Source organism: Ceratotherium simum, chromosome 36, assembly GCF_057802395.1.
Source record: "Ceratotherium simum simum isolate JZ-2026a chromosome 36, ASM5780239v1, whole genome shotgun sequence".
NCBI lineage: Eukaryota > Metazoa > Chordata > Mammalia > Perissodactyla > Rhinocerotidae > Ceratotherium > Ceratotherium simum.
Genome location: NC_141935.1, coordinates 28377276 through 28401975, shown reverse-complemented (window position 1 = coordinate 28401975; position 24700 = coordinate 28377276). Strand labels below are relative to the sequence as shown.

Here is a 24700-nt window from a genome sequence, read left to right as displayed (position 1 = left end):
CAAAAGAGGAGCCTGTGGGCTTGTGACTTGTTGAGCTCAATCTTTTTAGATATTTCTGCCCTGCAGATAAGCTGAATTGTGAAGTGGGTTATTAATTAGAAAGAACAGTTTCTAGTTTGGGCCCAGAAGAGCATGGGACTTTGAACAGGAAGAGAAGGGCTATTTCTCCTGACTGGTGAAGGGCTCTCAGGCAGAGTCTGAATCAGAGGAAGAGATGGCTTCCACCATGAATATGGAAACCATCTTCACCTTCAGAGCCTTTAAAGCTGAGCCTAAGCTACCTTAGACAGTTCTGTGCTAAATTAGGTTTTGCAAAATAGTCCAGTGATTCTAAATCAATTGTTTTTTATATAATCTTATAGGAAGGGGACACTATGGATGACCCACTATAGTCAGTTATTTTTCTCCCATTGGGTGTTAGATCTGCATGCAATCCTTGGCAGAATGCCTAGCACTTCAACAAGGAGGCTCTCCACCTGTAAGTTGGGAATATTCTCAGAGGAGCTGCCCCCTCTCTAGGCTATAGCACCAGGACTATGGTCTTTGCCTTTTTAGTCCATCTGCTTTCCCTTAGTAGTGAGTCATGCACCAGCTGACACTCACAGTGTGAGAACTGCATTAATAAGAGAGTGAGAAACTGTACAAATTGCAGTGCATATTGATAAAGATATCAAATGACAAGTGTACAGTCTGTGAGAAAAGCCTAAGGGCAAGGGTTGAAGAGAAGGAACAGAGGATGACAGGAGTTCTAGGGGCAGGTCCCAGGAGAAGGTGGGCTGAGGTACTGAGGGAGGAGTTTGCAGAAACAGCTATCTCAACTAAAGGTGCAAAGGAGAATAAATCCAGGGTCCAAAGAAGAAAGGAACATTTCCCCTCAAAAGTTGGTTAAAAGTAAAGACTCAGGGTTAGACTGGAACGGGGCATGGAGTCCAGGTAGACCAATAGTATGTAAGGTACTGTAACTAGACAGGGAGAGTTTTCTTTCACATTTTCCTCTTTTCCATTGTCCTCTTCAACTCTCTCCTCACCTCTCTTGTATCTTTTCCCTTCCCCCAAATGCTTAGATACACTTGATTTTATTTTCATTCATTGTTAAGGTTCTTGGCCATCTTGTACCTCAAAGTAAAATTTCATAAACTCCCTTGACATAGGGTGCTTACACGTGGCCCTTGCTTATAGCCCAATTACACAACTGGGGAGAGTTTATTATTTACAATGCATCTATAGCAAATAATACCAGGTTACATTGTTTCCTTTAGAACTAATGGCAAGAACATTTAAAAATGGATGGCAGGGGGAGGGTAAAGTTTTGGGCCATGGTACAGAGCAAATCTAGTTGGTGGAGATATAGAATTGCATACGCCATGCCTTTGTTGGCACTGACCTATAATGAACTGGATGTGTTGGGGTGGTGAATGAAAAGGAAAACCCATCCGGAATGCCTCTCACCATTTGATTTTGGTGACTGAGTAGATGGTGGTGTCACTGGGCGTATAGGAAGAGGAGATGTTTTGGGGAGGGGTAGGTTGGGAGGAAGTTTGGGGCATGTGGACCTTTAAGGGTCTTGATGGCAATCCAGATGGTAATTGCCAGTAGGCAGTTGGATATGTGTGTTTGAAGGGAGATTAGTGCTTGAAATTATTATGTATTTAAAGTACTTGCTGAGATTACGAATTTGGACAAGATCACATATAGAAAGCGTGTGCTAGAGTGAGAAGAGTAAGCTGAAAGCACTTGGGAATACAAATACTGCAGGTCTACCTTATTCATATCATTCTGGGATTTAGACACTTAGAACACAGTCTCCTCGTGAACATAACCTCCAGGAAAAGTGAAGAGAACTGTCACCATTTTCATTTATTGCTTTTTTTTTTTTTTTTAGCATTGAATGTTGCTTTGGCTCTTCTGCAGTGCAAGTTTTATATTGTTTAAGGAAAAGATGCAACTTACATTTCTTCGACAGTAGATGTTACAAAATTCCATAAGATGATCACACCATTTAAGGTTCCAGCGGCTATCAAATTATATCCTTCTATTTGTAATAAATCAATGCAGTTCACTTGTACACTGATGGCAGGATTCTGAAGAAAGAAGGAAACAGACTCACCAACCATCATGAACATGGTATCTAACCACAGCACAAATGCTGTGTACACTTTGTTATTCTGCCATCACCTTAAAACAAAGCATCTTATTATATATTTTTTAAATCCTAGAGTATGCAATTTAGTAAAATCTATTTCTTCTTTTTGGCATTAAAAAATTTTTACTTTGTAGAATTCATTAAAACAGCAAAAATATACTCTCCCTCTCTACTGACTCTTTCCTCTTAGCCTTGGCTTATTCTTCCCAGAGCTACCAACCATTAGATTACCTTCCCATCTTTCTCTTCCCTTCAAACTTCTTGAATATTCTACATTAGCTGTTTCTCCTTACCGACTTTCCTTTTTCTCATTGTTTGGCTTCTGCTCCATACTGCTCTATGAAAACTTTTCCTGATTATCACTAAGCACTTCTATTGTCAGTACTACTTGATACTTTTCAATTGTCTTGCCTCAAGTATTTGTTGGGCACCTACTATGTTAGGTTCTTGGAATACAAAGTCAAATAGAAAGTCTGTGACCTGGAGAAACTTGTAATATAATTAAAGTATTAAGATAAAGTGTTGACTACTGTACAATTTGAAAGCGATATATTGGAGGCAGGCACAAGACTTTATAGAAACATAGAAGAGTGACATCTAAATAAGATTAGAGGTCTGTTGTCCTTGTCACTCTCAATTGCTCTCCCCTTCCTGAAACTCCTTATTCCCTTGATATCGTGGACAACAGGCTCTCCTGGTTTTGTTTGTGTCTATACGATTCTTCCTTTTCTGTTTCCTACTTGATACCCTCTTACTCTACCAAACTTTTTAATATTAATATCCTTGGGGTTTACTTTTTCTTTTTTCCAACACTTTCTGGGTAATCGCATCCCCTTATGTTTTAATATTCATCCCAGTGTTAATGACCTAATAATCTAGTCCAGTCCCCTCCCAGTAATTATTTAATTACTTCTTAGAAATTTTACAGATATCTCAAAGTTAATATGTCTAACTCAGCACCTCCTTTAAGCACGTTCCTTTATTCTGTATCTCATTGGGTAGCATCACATCCCCATCCATCATTCAATCAGAATTGCAAATGCCATGCCCTTGTTAGGTTAGAAGTCTTGGAGCTGTCCTTGATTCCTTCCCTTCTCTCAGTACCCTCCTGTCCCTCAACTACACGACATCAATCACTAATTAATCAATCACAAGTTCTGCTATTTTCATCAGCTAAATATTTTTGGAAACCTCTCCTTCCTTACCATCCCCACTATCATGGCCTTATCTTTCAACTAAAACAGTAGCCTATTGCCTGAATCTTTTGCCTTTAGTCTTGTCCCATTTGAATCTGTCATCAATACAGCATCAAAGATGCTACCAACAACACACATCTGATCATGTCATTTCTCATTTAAAGCCGTTCAATAGTTTTCCATTTCTTATAGGATATTCAAGCTCCTTAACACTGTGAGCATGATCCAGCCCCTACCTATCTGTCCATCTCCATTTTCTACCACTCTCTGTCTTCCTTCAGCCACCCTGAGATACTTGTATTTATCCCTCGCACACCATGCAATTTCTCACCTCCATGATTTTTTCCCATCTTCTCCTCTTGGGATTCATTTTGTCTTCGCATCTCCTCCTAGAAACTCCTTATCTGGGCCAAGCTGACTCTTGAAAATTCTTTAAGACCTAATTCAGCAATTATCTTCTTCCGGAACCTCCTCTTCTCCACCACCCCACTGCCCCCCAGCCCAACCTGCCAAGTTCTCTGCTGTACTCCTATAGTACAGGAGTGCAGGTACTGTCCCTCATTCATCTTTGCATTCCCAGTGCTAAGAACAGTGTATGATACATAGTAGGTGTTCAATAAAAAGAGCTTCATAAACGAAAGAGTTTTAGGGAAAGAGAATTTCCATGCACAATCCAATTATTTTTCCTAAGCGACTTTTACAAACTTTCTATCTATAAAAATATTTAAAGTATGTTGAAAGAAGGAAGTGCCATAATTGTTAATTAGGATAAATACAAATAATAAGAGTTCAAAGTCAGAAATAATTTACATTTGCATTTAAATCCCAGAAGGCACTTCCATTGTACTTCAATAATTTATTCAATAATTTATTGCAACAGTTTTTCTATTTTTTCACAACAATCACCTTTCGTTACCCATGTGATAACTTGCCAACTGCATCAGTTCTGACTCACTCTGCATTCATCCTCTTTCTGTTTTTATTGGCTCCAAACAAGGAACATAAGATTGAACCTACAACTGTTTCCAATGGCGTGTAGAGTTGGAGGAAGTGGGCTAGAATTACTCTGTGAGGAGATACATTTTATTCTTCTATCTTTTGTGATAGTGTTATCATGACATAGTTACTCTATATCTTGATTTCAAAAATCCTTTTAGGAAACAATAAAACCTACTTATGATTTAAACTAGCAATGAATGAAATCTGAATTGCAGTGCTAAAGTGACATTTATTTCAATTTCAGGAAAAATAATAGAATATGCCTCTGTATTATAAGACAAGCTGTATTATTCTCTCTCAAATTAAATTATGGTTGTTTCATTAATGAGAGGAGTAAACAAATTAGGGCCTTCTTCAATTGCTCCCTCCACAACTTGCAGTTTTCTTGCATTCTTTAGTGTCTGACCACTTATCCCCGTAAGAGCTGAAAAGCATTAATAGTTTGAGCCAGGATTAGAGTAAGCAAATAAGTTTGACGAAGTGTCATTAAAAAAAAACAATTGGTCTAAATTTTTATAAGAGGACATCTTCCTCATTTCTCTGTCCTTCAGTCAGTAGTTATTAACCTTGTCTTGGTCACAAATGCCTTTAAGAATCTTAAAAAAAAAAAAAAAAGCCATAGTAGAGTATTACTCAGGCATAAAGAAATGAGCTACTGATATATGCAGTGACATGGACAAATCTAAAAGCATTATACTAAACTAAAGAAACTTTAAGTATATATATATATAATTCCACTTACATGACATTCTAGAACAGGGAAAAACAAATCTACGGTAAAAAAAAATTAGAACAGTGGTTGCCTTTGGGTAAGCGGCAAGTATTGACTAGGCAGGGGCATGGAGGAACTTTCTGGGGTGATGGTAATGTTCTTAATCTTGTTAGGGGTTTGGATGGTGTATGTTCCTGTCCAAATGTATTGAATAGCACACTTAAATTTTATGCATTTTATTGCATGTAGATTTCACTAAAAAATGACACCAGAAACAAACAGTGAACTCTAGTTAAAGATGCATACACTGAAGTGTTTAGGGGTGATAGGTATTGATATCTTCAATGTACTTTGAAATACATTTAAAAAATAAGACAGATTGAAGGGTGGGTAGAGGATGGATAGATGAATAGGTACATGATAAAGCAAATACTGCAAAATGTTAAGAGTAAAATTTAAGTGGAGGGATATATGGGTGTTCACTGTATAATACTGTCAAGCGCTCTATATGTTTGAAAATTTCCATAATAAAATGTTGGAAAAGAAAAAGCTATGGACCCTGCACTGCTCAAAAAAGAAGTTTTGTATATAATTTCAGAGGCTTTTTAGACCCCAGAAGTCCACCCATGGACAAAGGCCACGGATCCAAGAGAAGGGATTTTATAATTCTTTGAAGATCTGTTGTTAAGTACTCTTCAGGAGGTACTTCTCTTTTTCTGTATCGTGGAAAAAAAAAAATTGGCTCCTTTCAGTGTTATTACAATTTTGGAATTCAGAGAATATCCTGTACAAAATAGTCTAATGATATACTTTCCTTATTTAGATTTTAAAACAACAATAGAAACAGCAACGACAAAATAATTAACCAAATGATATCACCAGAGCAAGATAAGAAACTTAAAAAAAATGAAACCTGTGAAAGGAGAAAGCTGGAATTTTATTAACTGACATTGGAACACCCAGTTAAAATTGTATAATGTAAAAACAGTGAAATAATAATTGGCCAGAAAAGGTGCACAATCATTTTGTGACCTCTTGATATGGCCCCAAACTTACTCTTCTTATCAAAATTTAGGAGAAGTTAAAACATCTGGCTGTTTTTAGGTGGTTGAGAAGACGAAGTAGTAATAGAATCCTTGAGTGAAGCCTGAAGAACACATGTGATTATTTCCAAGCGTAGTCCCTGATAAACTATGGAAACCTCATCTACACCAGCTTCCCGGAAGTTGGCATTGCCACAGCAAAAATGACCACACAAAATGAAAACACAAATAAGAAACTGGGAATAAATATACGGAATTTATATCACAAAGGATTAATATCCCTAATATATATTCCTAACTATTGATACACATATACGTGTGTATATTCCTAATATATTATGAGCTTTCTAAAACATTAGAAAAAAAAGAACTTGGATAGAAAAATGGGTGAAAGATATAACAGACAAATGATCCATGTACATAAAAAGACTCTCCACTCACTCATTAGAAGAGAAATGGAAAATAAAATATACCAAGTTACAATTTTTCTTCTATCATATTTGAACAAATCCAAAATTTTGACAAGATACACTGTTGGCAAAGCTGTGGGGAAGTAGGCAGTCTCATATGTTACTAGTGGGAATGCAAAGTTGTATGACTGCTGCGGAGGAGAATTTGGCAATATCTAGGAAGATTACATTAGCATTTACTTTTTGACTCAGAAATCCCTCTTCTAGGAATCGATTCCAAAGATTGATTCAAAAATTTGAACTGTCATATGCATAAGGCTATTTGTTACAGCACTATTTATAACTGGAAAAGATTGGAAACTACCCAAATGTCCACCCACAGGGGACTAATTGAATAATCTACAATACGTCCATACAAATGAAATACTATAGAGCTTTCAAAAGCTCTGTACAACAGATGAAATGTCTGTACAACCACAATCATAGCTGCAATAGCCAAAAGTTAGAAGCAACCCAAGCGTCCATCAACGGATGAATAGATAAACAACATGTGGTACACACATACAATGGAATGTTATTCAGCCTTAAAAAAGAAGAAAATCCTGACGTATGCTACAACATAAATGAACCTTGAGGACATTACGCTAAGTGTAACAAGCCAGTCCCCAAAGGTCACTCAATGGCTATGATGTCCAAAAAAAGACAACCAGTCATTGTGTGAATCTTGTTGGAAGTACACAACACCATATACTATGGTGACCTCCATGTAGAATGGAATCTTATAAAAAAGAAATCAAAGCTGCATGCAACTAAGCCACCAGATATAACCAGCAGATTAAAGAAAGTAAAGAAGAACCTCTTAAATTACATCACAAGGGTACAGTCAGCAAAATCCAGAAACTGGGAAACTATGGCACCCAACCGTCCACCATCTTCAATAAATAAATTGCGAGGGAAAAAGAGATGGAAAGATATTTATAGATTAAAAGAGATTTAAGAGACTTATCAATCAAATGCAATAAATGGACCTTGCTTGGATCCTGGTTGAAAACTGCAAAAAAAAAAATTCTGAGGAAATCTGGGAACTTTGAACAGAGTGAATATGTAATGATATTAAGGACTTATAAGTGTATTTTAGAAAATATTTGAGAAAATAATGGTATCAGTGTCTTTTTTTTTGAGTCGTTATCATTTAGAGTTACATACTGAAATATTTAGGGATGAAATGACATGATGTCTGGGATGTGCTTCAAAATAATCCATTGTTGGTGGTAGTGGGGAAGTGGAGGAATAAAGGGGAATAAGTTTGATCACACAGGTAATTTTTGAAGCTGAGTGATAGTACATAGTTTATTGTTGAACTTCTTATTTTCTCCACTTTTGTATATGTTTGTAATTTTCCATAATAAAAAGGAAAAAAGTCAAGAAATAAAATCACCTTAACATGTTGAGAAAAGTTTTTCTCCACTATCAACTCGACATCTGGGAAAGGAATAGCCATTCTCCTATCTTTAGTAGACATCCTCAGATGCACAACACGATTCCCATCCTGTAGGACAGGCACAGCATCGGGCAGCTCCCATATCACCGTGAGACAAATATCATCCTCCTTGCCCTTTAACAGAAACCCAGTGAGTACATGGAAAATTCAATTAATTATTTCATTTTGAGCTGTTTTAAATATATAGAGAAAAATAGAACATACCGTGATGTACCCACTACGCAGCTTTATCAAATTTTAAGACCCCTCTATCTGTCCCTAATATAATTCTTCACCCTTCTCTCTCCAGAGGTAACCAGTAACCTGAATATGGTGTTAGTTATGAAAGTTATAATATTTCTACATAAACATATATTCCACATATACATATGTTATATATTATATTTTATATGTTCATACATACATGTGTATATGTACATATATATAATGATTTGCCTTCAGGCTTTTAACCTTTTTATAAATATGATAAAACTGTATGGATTCTTCTTCCAATTGCTTATGTCACTTAATATTATATTTTTGAGATTTATGCAAGTTATTACATGGAGCTCTAGTTCATTTATTTTCAACTGCTTTATAGCATTGTATGAATACACTACAATCTATTTATCCATTCTCCTACTTACGGATGTTCAGGTTGTTGCCAATTTTCCACAGCTTGTTTTTATGGACAGGTGCCATAGTCTCTAGGGCATACGCCTGGGGTTGAATTACCAAGTTGTAAGATAAGCACATTATCAGTTTTACTAGATATTGCCAAATGGACCTTCAGTACAGTGTTACCATTTCCAATCCCACCAGGAGTACAAAAGAGTTCTCTTTTCTTCACATTCTTATCAACATTTGGCTTTACTTGATTAAAAAGTGTTTTTTTTTTTTTTTGCTTATCTGATGGGTTTGAAATGGGACATTTTGAAATTAATTTTAGGATTTACTACTTATATTAATCACATTTTCCTAATTTAGTGAGTTGAGCATTTTTTCATATGTTTGTGAGCCACCTGGCTTTCCTTACCTGTCCTTTCTCCATTTTCCTCTCGGGCTGTTAGTTTTTCTTCTGGATTTGTGGATTTCTTTAGCTATCCTGGTTCCTAATCCTTTCTCAGTTACCAGGGGTACAGTGGTCTTTTCACAGTCTGTGACTTGTCTTTTCACTTTGTTTTTTAAGACAAGTGTTTATTTTTTATTTTAATGTAGTAAAGATATCTTTGTGATATCCCATCTGTGAATATGGTATATTTCTCCATATTTTCAGGTTGTTTTTTTATGCCCTTTAAAATTTTTTTTCACAAAACTCTTCCAATTTTTTGTTGAATTTATTTTAGGTACCATATATTTTTGTTGCTATTGTAATGTAATCATTTATTCTGTTTTCTAATTGGTTATTATTGATGAGCTGCTGTTAATTTTTGAATTTTGAATTCTTATATGAGAATAAAAGCCAAATTCTTAAGGTTGGTTATTTTGCTGGCAGAGCAGGGATCTTTTAGCTTGAAAGTAGCTATGGTAAAGTGGAGAGAATTTTGGTCTGGCATAAAGACAACAGGTTTCCAGTCTTAGTTTAGTGAGAGCCTGGGCAAAGTACAAATCTTCTTTTGGGCCTTATTTTCCTTATTTGTATAACGAGGACTTCAGCTAGTTGATGAATAAAAGTCCTTCCATTTTTTTAAGCTTCTGCTTCTAGGTGACATAAGGTGTCTGTTATCTAATACCTGTGTGAATTTAAAAGTATGGACCAATGGTACTCCTGTCTGCTAGTTGACTGTTTGTTTAGAGTTTGTACCCTTGTGCAAATAAAAGGAATCTCAGCAATGTGCAGTGATCAGATATTGATAGACTGAGAATAGCTTAGTTAGAGTCATATGCCCCCTGATGGTATGAGTTGGCTACAGTGGTTTGAATAGGTTTAGCGGGTTTCAATTGAACCATCTAAGACAGTGGCTCTCAGACTTGTTGAATTCACAGAGTAAAATTTAAAAAACAACTTTAGAATATTGACTTAGAGTTGCTAACATTTAATTTTACCAAGAGAGGACATGGAGGAGAAGGAAACTGGAAAATCTACTATCATTTTGTGAAAAGAAAGGCCATATTTCAATCAAAAAAGTAAGAAGGATACAATATTAAAATTTAAAAAGTAAAATTAGCTTTATGAAAAATTACCCTTATTTTCCTCATTTCACCCCTAATTGGTGTGGGGGATTAGAATTGGCCACCCCAAAATGTATCTCTTTGGCTTGATTATTTTCAAGGACAAAAGACTCTGAAAGAAACATTTGACCTTCCCCCAAACTGTCTAAAAGAATTTGAGATAGAAGGCTTGTTCCAGGAAGGAGCTAAGATAACTACAACATAATATAAAATAGGTGTTATAAACAGAAAGGCACCAGCAAGCCCATTTTTACCAAAGTTCTGTCTCTCAGGTCACATTGTCTATAGATGGCCCAGCAAACACATGTTTAACAAACACTTGCATTTCCATCTCCATGTAAATTGCTTTCCTCCCCTTTGAAGACCCAAACCACTACGGCCAACATCTTCCTTTGTCTTTAGCTAAAGATGGTATTTAAGGTGATGGCTTCTACCATTTTGGTGAGTTACTCAGTTTTCCTGGGTTTCTCCCACGTACACATGTTGTTAAACTTTGTGTGACTTTCTTCTGTTATTCTGTCTCATGTCAATTTAATTCTTAGACCAGCCAGAAGGACCTAGAGGGTAGAGGGATTGTCATCCTCCCCTAGATTCGTGAAACCTTGTATCTCAGAGTGGTATTGGCAGACAGGCCTTTAGGAATTGGTGCTTTAGGAAAACAGCAGTTCTCATAACGCCAAGAGCATGTATTATGTTAATTGCTTCGTAAAGAAAGATCTTGTGCTTTAAGGGACTCACAAACAGGGCTATATGAGTAGACCCATGAAGTAATGTGGGAAGAAGGAAGAGCAAATAAAGAGAAGTGAGTGGGCCTATTAGAATTTGAACTATTTTGGGGTTAATTAATCAAAATCTCTGAACTCCCACAGTGTTTTGTATATAATGTTAGAACAGTGATCTCTTACCAACCTATGGTTTTTACCAACCATTTGGGGGCAAATGTATCTCAAATTTATAAAAAGTTTTATGTAGGCAGAGTACAATTCTATCTCCTTAAAACCGAGATCATGAAAACATTATCATTTCCTTCTCTCACATCTATGAAGTTGTATTCACAGGCCAGTCAGTTTATAATCTGCCCTCCCTTTACATGGCTGGAAGATCATGCCCAGAAAGTCTAGTACAATGATGATTTGCGAAAAGATCAGGCAGTTGCACCAGCATTTTTCTGAGACTTGAGAAAATAAACTGAAGAATATAAGTGCAAGAGAGACATTACTTTTCAAGTTATTAAGGACTGGTTTGAAGACATTAAAAAGAAGTACATAAAACTTATGGGGGGCCGGCCCCTGTGGCTTAGCGGTTAAGTGCGCGCGCTCCGCTACTGGCGGCCCAGGTTCAGATCCCGGGCGCGCACCGATGCACCGCTTGTCCGGCCATGCTGAGGCCGTGTCCCACATACAGCAACTAGAAGGATGTGCAACTATGACATACAACTATCTACTGGGGCTTTGGTGAAAAAAAAGCAGGCGGATTGGCAATAGATGTTAACTCTGGGCTGGTCTTCCTCAGCAAAAAGAGGAGGATTGGCATGGATGTTAGCTCAGGGCTGATCTTCCTCACAAAAAACAAGTAAGTAAGTAAGTAAGTAAGTAAGTAAATAAAAAACTTATGGGGACTCTGCCTCAGCTGTAATGCATTAGCAATGTTCCCTGAATAACTGAATGTGATTACTGAAGCACTTTTTGTTTGTTTGTTTGTTTATTGCACGCAGAGTCCGGGAAGATAGAGGTTTGGTGTATCTTTCCTCCACTCCACTCCAGCTCCAACTCCAGGAAGGAATTACCTTCCTGCCCCCAACAATTTCTGGTGGCAAGTGGAGAAATGGGGTTTGGAGTTTGGGGAAAGAAAGTTATTGTGGGGCTTGTTACCCCCTGGGCTGAACAAAAGCCTGGTGACCAGGGTGGGAGAGAGTCCTAGGTTGAGATTTACACGTGGTGGTTCATCTATAAATATGCTTAAACCCCCAGAGGTGGGTGGGTGGAGGGGGCAGTGTGTGGCTTGACATGTGCCTGGTGCTCCTTGCCTCCGAGAGGAGTAGCTGAACAGGTGGACCAAGCCTTCTGTACTTTTGAAATTGGGAGAGTGGGGAGAGAATGGGCAGCAGGGAGGTTTACTGCTGGTGCCTTCACAGGGGACTGCTAAACCACCAGCCCTCAGGAAAACATGGCTATATGTCCCATCTTTTTAGGATGGCCACCTCTTGCATTTTCCTAGTAGCCAAACCCCAGTGAGCAGAAAAAGAAATATAGCTCAGGGTCCAGCCTAGCATCTAGACAGGAGAACTGACAAAACATGCAGAACTGATCCCAAACTAACTAGAACTGCTGGGAAGTGTAATAACTTGAGCAAAACTGAGCAGTACCTAGGGAAGTTCAAAACAGAGACAAAACAACAACAAGAACAACATTTAAATTTAAGAATTTGGTTCACGAGCTGAAGGAGAATCAGTTCCTGTTTGAGACTTGAACTGATTACCTAGAGGAAGAGAAAATATTTCAAAACAGTGGGCAAAACTAAAAAGAATTAGAAAACAAAGGAAAATGTAAGAGATTTGGAGGATAGATTCGGAGGACCCAATAAGCAAATAGTATGGGTTCCTGAATTAGAAAAAGAAACAGATGCAGAAGAGACACCTGATCAACAAATAATAATACAAAACATGCACTGAGCTGGAAGAAATACCTAGGACTACAGATTGAAAAGTCTCCTGTGGAATTGATGAGAAAAGATATACCCATAGGCATAGCCTTTGAACTTCTCAGACAAAGATAACATCTCATGAGTCTGCAGATAGAAAGAAAAGGTTACTTACACAGGGAAAAGAACCAGACCAGCTTTGAACCGCTCATTGGCAACATTGTCACTTCAAGACAGTAAAGTAACATATAGACTTCTGAATAAGAAGTCCTGTAACTCAAGAATGCCAAAATATTTTCCAAGAGTTGATACCAGTGTGCACCAACGTTAGTAGTGTATGAACATGCCTATTGTTCCACAGCCTTGCTAAAACCTGGTATCATCAGACTTATTTTTTGAAATCAATCTATTTTGTGTATTGTATCTGTTGTAATTCTAATTTGAATTTCTCTGATTACTAGTGAAGTTTAGCAACTCTTCATATGTTTATGGGCCATTTGGGTTTTCTGTTTTATGAAGTGCCTGTCTGTTTTCATTTTTCTATGACTGTTTACCTTATTTATTATCTAAGAACTTTTGATACTAATCCAGTTGGTTATTATGTGTTACAAACATCTTCTTTAACTCTACTCTTGTCTCATTATTAGTTTAGTGTAATCAAATATATCCATCTTTTCCTTCATAATTAGTGATTTTTGAGTCTTATTTAAGATATTTTTTGTCCTGAGTTTGTAAACAATCTCCTATATTAACCACTAAAAACTGTGTTGTTTTGTCTTTCAATTGTCTTGAAGTCATTGATCCATAAGGAATAGACAGTCCTCGATGGGAGACCAAAAGTTAGAGTTTGTTTTTTTTTTTTTCCATATGGATATCTAGTTGCTCCAAACCAATTTATTGGAAAGAATATTCTTGACACACAAATATGCTATGCCACTTCTGTTTGGACCTGTTTTTATTCCATTGCTCTCTACGCCCAAACCTGGTTGTGTTGTTTCCTTATGAGCTTAATTACTCCAAGTCTGGTCTGAGATGAAGGCGCCTTCCTCCGGAATGGATTTGTGTTTGTTTTTGCCAGGTGCCTGGTGGAACTTCCAGTTTTGGACCACCTTAAACCGAGTTCACAGTTGAGATTTCCTTGACAACCTGAGCACTGCCAATCTAGGTTGCAAGTGCATATGAGCTCCTGCCTGTGGTCACAGCTTCTCAGGGGCAGGGTTTGGTCTCATCTTGTTTTGTTTTCCTGTTCTTCTCTCTTCTTTCTTGCTTTGCTCAGTGGGAGGGCAGCCTTTCTTTCATTGCCCCTAGGAGGCTGGCTTCCTTCTTCCTGGTTCACCCTTACCGTGATAGTGGAAACTTTGGGCCCCAGAACATCGTGGACATGGTATTAAACTCCTTGCCTTAGACAGGCCCTGGGCCTTGACTTCTTAGCCTCCTCCCATCTGACAAGTCTCCAAAATTGAACCCATTTTGCTTGGAAAATGCCATCGGGGTGAAAGTAGCAGTGGTGTTTTGGTTCTCAATTTACCTCTTTCATACTTCATTTTCACTAAAATTTGGTCTGCAATTTACTTACTATATTGTCAACTCTTTAAGGCAAATTAGGAGATTAGAATACATACATATATTTATATATTTAGAATATATATATTTTTAATTCATAGAATTTATTTTTAGAATTTATATATATATTATATATATAATATTTACATTTTAGAATATATATATATACACACACACATAGCTTTTTATATGTGTGAGGAAGATTAGCCCTGAGCTAACATCTGTTGCTGGTCCTCCTCTTTTTGCTGAGGAAGATTGGCCCTGGGCTAACATCCATGCCCATCTTCCTCTACTTTATATGTGGGATGCCTGCTACAGCATGGGCTGATAAACGGCGTGTAGATCCGCACCCAAGATCCCGCAAACCCCAGGCTGCCGAAGCAGAGCACATGAACCCAACCACTACACCACTGGGTCAGCCCCTAGAAAACATTTTATCCAGAACTTTTAGTTGTTTTCAGTGAAGGGTTGCTCTGAGTAACCTAGTTCATGAATACCTTATTTTTCATTGAATCCTGAGATTTGGAAAAATACCTAGCACATGTGGAGCACACAAAATGTTCCTTGAACTGTGTTGAAATTAATTGGTCATCAGTGGAAAGAGAAATCTTCCCTGACCCCGATTAGGCTGGTCCCCACCCACCATCATGAGTTTCTGTAGCACCTTATGTAAGCTCTCACAACGCTTGTATCAGTACTGCTTATTAAGTGTGAGTCCCATGGTGAAAGAGAAGGTATCTTTCTGGTCCACGGTAAACATTTGGTAAATGCTCATTAAAAAAATGAGTGAATGAAAGTATTCTAGAAAATAAGTATGTAAGTCAAACTGTATTTTATTTTAACTAGGCAAATAATAACATTAAGTAATAAGTAAATAATAAGATGTTAATAATAATAAATAACAAGTAAGTGTGCTTTCCACATTATCCTTATTGTAAAGCTCACCCCTCTGACATAAATAAAAATTCCCTAAAACACCCCATACATTTACTGTTGTACACCTTACAGGAGGCTCCTTATATTTCCTTATTCTTTCAATGCTCAATGAGCACCTACTCTGGGCAGAGCAAGAATACAGATGCGAATAAGAGAAATTTCAGTCCTCATCAAGTTTAATGGATGGATTCTATAAAAAGAAGAACCAGAATAGTCCAAGTGAAAAATGCCACAGTAGGACTAAAAACAGTTTTGATGTGGGAACAGCACCATGCTGCTTTTTGCAGTCCTTAAAAAGGGAGTGTTTATAACAACAGAGCTGTCTGTTAGGAAGGGCATCTTGATGGTCAATTGCACTAACTTAAAGAAGCGAAATCAACGCCTTGTTGTGTTTCAGAGTATATTACTAAGAAATTCCTTTCTACAGTGCCATTTTGGATTCCTTGGACAACAAGGGAAGAGCATATTGATTCAGGGAAGGTTTTCACTCCTTTTTTCCAACAGTAGGGTCATCAGTCATCTTAATCAATGATGGTACTTTGTGATTGCTACCCTAATTCAAGACCCTTTTTCCTGATCTCAGCTTTCAAAAGAGAATTAGTAGAGGCAATGGGTCCTTGAGTTCTAGGCAGGGAGAGATCCACTCAATAGTCAGGATAAACGATCTAGCCTTCATTTTAAATATGAGGAAGGCATTAGCATTCTTAGGTGGGAATAGACTCACAGGAAAAATAAATTAGCCTACCTCAATCCTCCCAAAACAGCCCTGAGTAGATGCATCATTAACCTTAAGGTAAACAAAGCAATTTTGATGACAAACTGAGAAAGTGACTTGAGTGTCCCTGAATGCATCGTGGGTTATAAGGGACAGAGAGGAATCATTGCTCCCTTTCACAGAGCCTACTGGGGAGCAGCTCTGCCAGTTAATTATCCCCAGATGAGGGTATAAGCTATGTCAGAGGTGGCAGCTGTGCGTATATTTAAACTTTCTAACACCTACTCCAGAAGATCCTGACTAATCCTCCAGCAAACGCTAGATGGGCGGGATGCTGTGGCTGAGCAGCCATTCTTTTCTGCTCTTTGCTTGCACCTGGGCAAGGTTAATTAGGAGCACCCTGGGAAGGTTGGTCGAGAAAGACTATCCTTAGCTGGCTGGCAGGAGAGGAGTTAAATGGGGATTATCCACTGACTCAGTGGATTTTCCCAAGAGGAGCATGTAGAGTACAAATATAAAAATGGGATTGCAGGGCCAGCGTGGTGGCATAGTGGTTAAGTTTGCTGTGCTTCCCTGGCCCGGGGTTCGCAGGTTCGGATCCCGGGCGCGGACCTACGCACCGCTTGTCGGGCCATGCTGCGGCGGCATCCCATATAAAGTGGAGGAAGATGGGCATGGATGTTAGCCCAGGGCCAGTCTTCCTCAGCAAAAAGAGGAGGATTGGCATTGGCTATTAGCTCAGGGCTGATCTTCCTCACAAAAATAAATAAATAAATAAATAAATAATGGGATTGCAAACCTGGAGCATTTTGATCTTCCCATTGCGCTCCAGGGCCAGGACCAAGTGCTGGTGTTTCTCCTGAGTTTTCAGGAAAATCAGGCGTTGCAGCCAATGCTCCTCCTCCTTCCAATCCTTTCCTTCTGGCAACACTTTCATCTCTTGCCCACTGCCGAAGTCCCAGATTTTAACTGTTCCTGAACACACAGAGAAAAGACTGTCATAAAAATAATGGAAATCTTGGCTTTCATCTCAGAGAAAACTGATCTAATTGAAAGTTTGCTGCCAATATTTATCCCATATTTATTTCCTCCTGAGACTGGTGGATGAGTCTCCCTAGGCTTGCTGAGCATGTATATTTCCGTGTGCCTTGATTTGATTTGTCACAAGTGGATTAAAAACCACAAGACCAGACAATGTCTTGAATTCTGTGACAGGTTTCTCTGAAACTCGCAGACTCCTATCTGAGCTTTCGGTATTTAGTGGATCCTTTCTGCCTTTATTCTCCCAACACTTTCCAGTGCTAAATACCCCTCAATCTCTGTCTATCTATCTAATATCGTGCCACAATTATTACTAATAGTAAAAGATCATTCCAATAATGTCACATTTCCTAAGGTGCTGACATGTCTCAGGACTTGAGCCCTCACGGGGTTATAAAAGGTTTAAGAGAATCCTAGTTGGGAGGAAACCATCAAGCTTTGAGTTGTTTTGTTGATTACATGGGTGTGAAATTTCTCCTTACATTTGAAATCATACTTTCTTTACAGGTAATTTTGTTCATGTGATTTACGGGGTCTTGATGAAAGGGCCAGGAGGGATGATAATCAGGGGAGTTGCTGAATGCCTATTTCTACTTGATGTAGAGAATTATCTTTGGACATGGGTTTTTATAACGGTCACCTCAGGTTTAGAATCCAGTGGACTGCCCCTCATTGCACTTTCCTCCTTTCCCTAAACTCAACACCGCCCCCCCAACACCGCCTTCTTGTCCCCAGCTCTAATGCTGCTGGACATTCAGAATGTGTTCGCTGTGCTGTTTCCCTTCCCTTATGCCAGGTTCTCTTCATCAGCAATACTCACAACCCCCATCATTTGTTTGTTCGTTCACTAGCAACATCATTTAAAATTGATTAAGCCCTCCCTATATACCCAGCACTGTGATAGGAGCTGGGGACGGAAAGTGAACAGGGATAACTCCTGCCCTCAAGGACTTTATCATCTTGTAGGAAAATAGTCATACAAACAATTAAAAGAAACGATCATGCTCCCATTCATTCCTGGGTATGGGGACCACAGTCTCATGGCCCAGATTTCCTGCTCCCTCAGGACTTTGGCAGTCAGATATAGCGGGGCAGAGAGCAGGGAGAGGTACTGCTTGGCTCTTCCTAGGTGGTGGGTGGTTGAGAGTGAGACGGATGGCTGGCTTGTGGGTAGAGCTGCTCTAGGAGTCCTAAACTAGGACCCCTACTTTCTATGAGGTCCTAGACCCAGGATCTTTGTCAATTAACATGTATCTCTAAGGAGGACAAACTGTCAATATTTAAAAGAATTCTAGACTTTAGCACTAACAAAATAAAATATGACTTGCATGAAAATAATACTCTCTCAATTGTATATATGAATTGCTTAATGCTTATGCCTGATCATCGTTGTGTATGTTGCTCAGAATCTCGATGATAACTGATTTTCACATGTATGCAGGGTGTGCTGATAGAGCAGTCAGACTGCTTTCTCAAGAACTGTCCCACATGAAGAGCAGTTGCATTATTCACACCCCATCAACTCGGCCTTCATGGTTTTATTTCACATGTATTGTTATCTGCTCACACTTTAGAAAAATCAGACTTTCACATCAGGATGTTCACTTAATCCATCAATTGGCTTATAAGCCAGAATCTATTGGGTAAATACATCCCTGGAATAAATATATTCTGAGCAGTGCATGCAGCTGGTCGTGGTGTCTAGATAAAGCGGTTCTTACGCGGAAGGTCAAGGTGAAGTGAAAATGAGGCAGTGTGCAGCTATGTAGTTCCAGTAAGTTCTATACAGTGTCCACAGCGTGAGGAGCATCAAAGGACATAGCACAGCCTGAGCCTCTTGAGTGTGACATGGCACATGCCCTCAAGGAGCTTAGACTTATAAACAAGTCTAGCATAGAATTCTAGGTGTTATGTAACAAAGTTGGCTGGATGTTTTGTCTAGTTCCCAAATCTACTGTCAGTAAAAACATTATCAGCAAGCATTGAATCTAACGTCTATCCCTTAGCTGATGGTACCCAAAAGTAGAAGGACAGACCGAATCAGTGCAACGCAGATGAGATCCACCGAAGACGGAATGAAACGGGATGTGTGAAAGACTTTTGCAACCTGCAGAACAACTATATAAGTGTAATGTAAGGTACTGATTGTTTTGAACATCAGTATCAGGACACTAATGCCCATTAGAGAAGGGTCCATCACTGTTCGTCAGGCACTGCAATTTGACCGGCATGCTCACATACTCCAGCCTGATCCACACTCTCCCTCTAACCCAAACAACTAATGGGTTCCCAGCACAAATTCTCAGGACACTAAAGCAGGGAGGCCGTATTCTGGATATTAGTCTGACCATTATATGCTCCTGTGGCAAAAAGAAATCCACTTTCATCAATAGCCGCGGAAGTCAGTTCAACATTGAAACCATGAGGGTCTAAAATCTGGTATATTTGGAGGCCAGTCTCGAGTTCCCATACCTGTAGGAAAGAACAAAACAATCAAATAATCCATGTGCCCTTGTTTTAATAAAAATTTTACAATATTCCAAACAGCTTCAAAATTGGTACCATGCACATCCAACACCTTTCCCAACGTTCTGCGGTGAATATTGGTTTGAGCAAAGAAAGTTCTAAAAGATGCAGCACTGTCTCGTGGTTACTATTCTATCCTGGAGTGTATCTGTCGCATGAGTAGGTGGCTGAGACAAGGAGTAACTCTATTCCAGGTGACCCCTGGCTGTGAAGGAAGTTGTCAATTGCTGCTGTGAGCTTGAAGCAGGATTGGCAGCACGACAGAAATGTAACAGTTATAAGTCCAGTAGACAAAAAGTCAAGCTGGATTTATTCTCTGGGGACACTTATCCAAATTAGCCGGGGGTCATGGGACAGAATCTGTGGTTAACAGCATGGAGTGTGAGAGAACCCTGAGGAAGGAGCTCATTGAGCTTTCCGAAGAGTGTTCTGATCTGGACATAGGCCCAGCTCTTGAGAGAGAGTGAGGCTTAGACTTCAGAGAAGGCTCTGTGTGATTAGGCTGGGTGTAATCAGAAAATCCAGAAACATGTCAAGACTCGTCATCGTCTCTCTTTGGAAAACACAGGAGAGGCTTTAGACCTGGAGTCCTTGGGTCTGAATCTCTCCCCGTTCGTGGATCCACTGTGTTCACATGTGAATTAGACTGCCAGTGAGTAATAAAACTGGGCTGGCGACACCTAACGGTTGCACTCAAGGCATGCAGGGATGGGGCAGCATAAGCATAGGGCCAGAGAGGGGAAGGCGCCTTGTTCCTCCAGGGAGCTGAAAGAAAGCTATTGCAGCTGGACTGAAAGAGGGAGGGGCGAGGAGATGGAGCTGATGAAACAGTCCAGAGATCAGATAACAAAGGGCCACCGACAGGGAGGTGGGACAGCAGAGATCTGAACGAAGTCAGTCTGGCCTAGAGCCCATGCTGCTCACCTCTGTGTGCCCCTGGGTATAGATGCATCCTCAAGGGAGAAGGAGGAATGAGTGTTACTGAATGAACCGGTCTCAGAGGGCACCCATTTCCCCGCCTGAAATACCATCCCTCTCCAACCCATCAGGTATGGCAACTCACCTCTTCTCCCCACCCAGGGGAGACATTTCCCCTTAAGACGTCAGTATTGCATGAAAGCAGGACAGATTTTAGTTTTAGTTTCCCTCACTTATTCTGTAGGCATTATCAGAAATAAGAGATAATGAACTGAACTCAGGAGATTCTGGCCTGAAAAAATCTCCAGCAGATGAACACAGAAGGTCAAAGATTGAGAGGGGATTTGAAGGGTCTCCAGAGGAATGCTCTCCACTGCTCCATATGTCTCCTTTGGGAGAGCATGCATGAAATTAAAGATAAACACTTGAAGCAAACACCTCCAGCCATCGCTGCTAGATGGCTTCAGTGGTCCTAATTACAGATGCAGTTAGGATGGCCAAGTACCCTGGCCTCTAGGGACACAGCAATGACAGGGCCCAAGGAATGCAGAGGAAAGGACATGGGTAGTCACGTCAGGCAAACCTGGCTTCACATCCCAGCCCTGATGTTTAATAGTTATAAGACCTGGGGAGAGTTGCTTGACGTCTCTGAGCCCTACTTTTCTCATCTTTAAAATGGAACTCTGTCCACAGAGAACTATTGTGAGGATTAAATAAGATCATGGATTTAAGGCACTTGGCACATATCCCACACCTATAGGGGTTATAGTAAACATCTATCAGTTTTTTTCCCTTCTTTCTTAACATACCCTCTTCCTATAACTCGGTTAAAAAATATATATATATATATATACACACACATATATACACAGTCATGCACAGCACAACAATGTTTCAGTCAATGACGGACTGCATAAACAACGGTGGTCCCATAAGATTAGTACCATATAGCCCAAGAGTGTAGTAGGGTATACTGTCTAGGTTTGTGTAAATACACTCTATAATGTTCGCACAACAACGAAATCACCTAACGATACATTTCTCAGAATGTATCCCCATCATTGAGCAATGCATGACTATACATATATTTTTAAATACTGTATGTATTTTATATATATACTAGTGTTTACATATATATATACTAGTTCTCTCTTTGATATATTTCCTTTAAAATTCCTATTTTGATAGTACAAACCTGCTTTATTTAATTGCACATACGGCTCAATAGCAGGCAGTCTGAGCTGGCTTAAAATATGTTTCATGCGTTCATGAAAGCTTAAAAACAGCTCTAATGTAGGAGCTCATCATATGTGCCACTACGTTTACTTAATCACTCAAAGACTTACCTGTAAATAGAGAAAATTCTACCTGCTTTGCCTTTTTCTTTCTGAAGAACCCATATGTACTCACCTTAATTATGGATTCAGAGCAGATGGTAAGCACCTGGTGAAAATACTTGTTGTAAAGCATGACATTGATTTCTCGTTCGTGAGTGTGAGGAACCTGTTTTGTATCTTGGATCATCCTGGTCAAAGGATACATGTCTATAACACTAGAGCCTGAAACAGAAATAAGAACCTCGTAGATAATATTAGAAGTTTTGAACCACAAAGGATTTTATCCAACTAGCTGTGTTTGGAAATAACCAATCAGTGGGGTTACTAATATCAATGCCTAAGCAATCTAATGAGGTGAAAATACATTCATTTACTCTAGAGCATTTTTGATAAATAAAGCAAATGTGATTCAACCAGAAAAATGCCTTCATTTTTGGCTTCATTAATTTTCAAGCTCAGGCCATTTGGACTTCATTGATATCCTCTTTTTCAGTAACCCCTACTTTCCTGTCATTTATACTGTACTTTTTTCCTTCCTGCCTACTGCACCTCTCTCCATCTGGCACACAGTAGTAATGGTGATGGTCAGCCTTCTGCTGAAGGTAAGCTTCCATTTAGTGACTGGAATTTATTGTTAGAGAGCCCTTTTCAACCCACGGATGATAAAGCGCTCTGTAAACAGGGTCTTATTAAATGTAATAAATGAGAATAAGTGCAAGCCAGTGCTTGCAACATTGACATCAAATGAGATTAATTTCCAAGTCACCATAGTGAAGCAGACCAAGAGCAAGTATTCCTTACTTGCATTTTTCTAGGGGTTTTTGGTTTGGTTTTATAGCAATACTATAATCTCCAAGTGTGACTTAACTCTCAAAATCAACCATGTGTTGTTTTAGTGTAATGTCTAGAAATACAAATAAGAATCTCAAAGCATTCCACGGCTCAAGCAAAAAGAAACTTCTCTATTTTATTGATGTGGAGATTAAGTTACCCAAGGCTGACACTTTGCATTGAGTTTCTCAAGTCTCTTCAAGGAAATCTGAACTTTAGGAGAAGTTTCAGCAGGAGTTACTAAACACTGTCCTAAGGTGTTTAAATTTTAAGACCAAATCTACTCATGTGTAAAGAAAGACTTAAAAGGCTCTTCTGGTAATATTTCTCAATTTAAATACCTCAGTATGGAAATATGAGAGGAATATGGTAACTGGATAATCAAACGACACTTGGAGCTTCTTGGTAGATTCTTTAACATTACACTGACTGTGACTGACTTTATCCAGAACTGACATCAGCAAAGCTAGACATGCTTATGAACAAGTGGTAACCTTCTACATTTTTGCTAGTTATACTACTACTATGGAAACAATGTAGTACAGAGAAAGAATGTGGATTCAGGAGTCAGAAGCTTTGGGATGGAATCTCAGCTCTATGTTTCAACCTTGTGTCCTTCTACTAGTCAGTTGAACTGTTTAATATTCAGTTTTGTCATTTATAAAATAGGATAAATAGGGGCCGGCCCTGCGGCATATCTGTTAGGTCCTCACGCTCTGCTTGTGGGGCCCAGGGTTCGCCAGTACGGATCCTAGGCATGGACCTACGCACAGCTTATCAAGCCGTGCTGTGGTGGCGTCCCATATAAAGTAGAGGAAGAGGGGCACGGATGTTAGCCCAGGGCCAATCTTCCTCAGCAAAAAAGAGGAGGATTGACATCAGATGTTAGCTCAGGGCTAGTCTTCCTCACAAAAAAATAAATAGGGTAAATAATAATTCCTACCTCACATGGTGGTTGTGCAGATCAAATGAAATTAAATACCTGAAAGCAATTTGTAAAAGCACTATACAAATGGTAGTTGTCTTAATTGAGTGATAATAATAACTACAACAGTGGCAATGACAACAGCATATTCTACAAAGCATTTCCAGAATGTGGTTCTGCTGTCACTGGAGTTTAGATTACTATGTGTGACTGATTCATTTGAATCAAAGCATGAACTAAAATCTGAGAGATAAGTTTTATGTAATTCTAATGTCAGGATGATGGTTGCAGTCAACATATTTAATTTTAGTTTTTAGTGATTAAGCAATACGCAGAGCTCTATGTTTTTGTAAGCAAAGCACTAGCAGAGTTACATAAAATTGGGAAGAAATTTTGATTTTCTGTTCTTCTTCATCTTTTTTTTTTTTTGTCTTGACACTTGAGTCCTTAGTTATTCTGATGATAAATGGGATGGAAATGCTGAGCCCAGTAATCAAACATGCAAATTGGGGCACTAAGAGAGAACATTTGCGCGCAGTCATTGGTGTGTTATTTTTAGAGGATGTGATGTAGAGGAGGGGTGCTTACAACTAAACTAGGTTCTGTTTCACAAGGTGGAAAATTACCTATCAAGAATGAAGTGCTAGTTCACTCCTAATCCAGAAAAAAAACCCAGGAGTTAAAAAGAATTATATTCTCCCAGCAGAGATAGTACCAACCTCTTCTCTGCCCTAATTAATCCCACAGGAACTCAGAGCAGGTGGTCAATGGGAAAATGCTTAGGAAATCCTTTTTGGGTTGGTATTCCAGAAGGTGTTAATATGGTTCATTTTTCTTCTAAAGCTTGAGGGTATGCATATGAACCGTGTTCAACCTAAATGCCTAGAAGGGTCTTATGTCTTGTTAGTAAGCGTGTGTTTCTAAGAGGCATTGAGCAAAGAAGGCAACAAATCCTCTGGGATCAGCACTGGGGATCTGTCTGTCATCCAGGACTCTATCTTCTCTCTCCACTGTTCCTTGTCTAGAAGCAAAGGCAGGTGGGAGGGTCAGCACCCTTCTTACTGAGTCACCGACTCAGTACCAGAATGCATGGGGCCAAAGTGCCTCCCTGAA

General features: G+C 39.1%; 1 protein-coding gene across 1 annotated transcript in view; it reads right to left on the bottom strand.

Annotated features, from left to right (window-relative positions):
* The window catches only part of WDR64 (WD repeat domain 64), a 132945-nt gene that overhangs the window by 28707 nt on the left and 79538 nt on the right, over positions 1–24700 (bottom strand). The window contains exons 12-16 of the mRNA XM_087424246.1: positions 21905–22053; positions 19399–19522; positions 16809–16984; positions 7942–8118; positions 1951–2081 (exon numbers count right to left, since the gene is read on the bottom strand). Coding sequence (XP_087280372.1) covers positions 1951–2081; positions 7942–8118; positions 16809–16984; positions 19399–19522; positions 21905–22053 — 757 coding nt within the window. The remainder of the gene's footprint in view (positions 1–1950; positions 2082–7941; positions 8119–16808; positions 16985–19398; positions 19523–21904; positions 22054–24700) is intronic.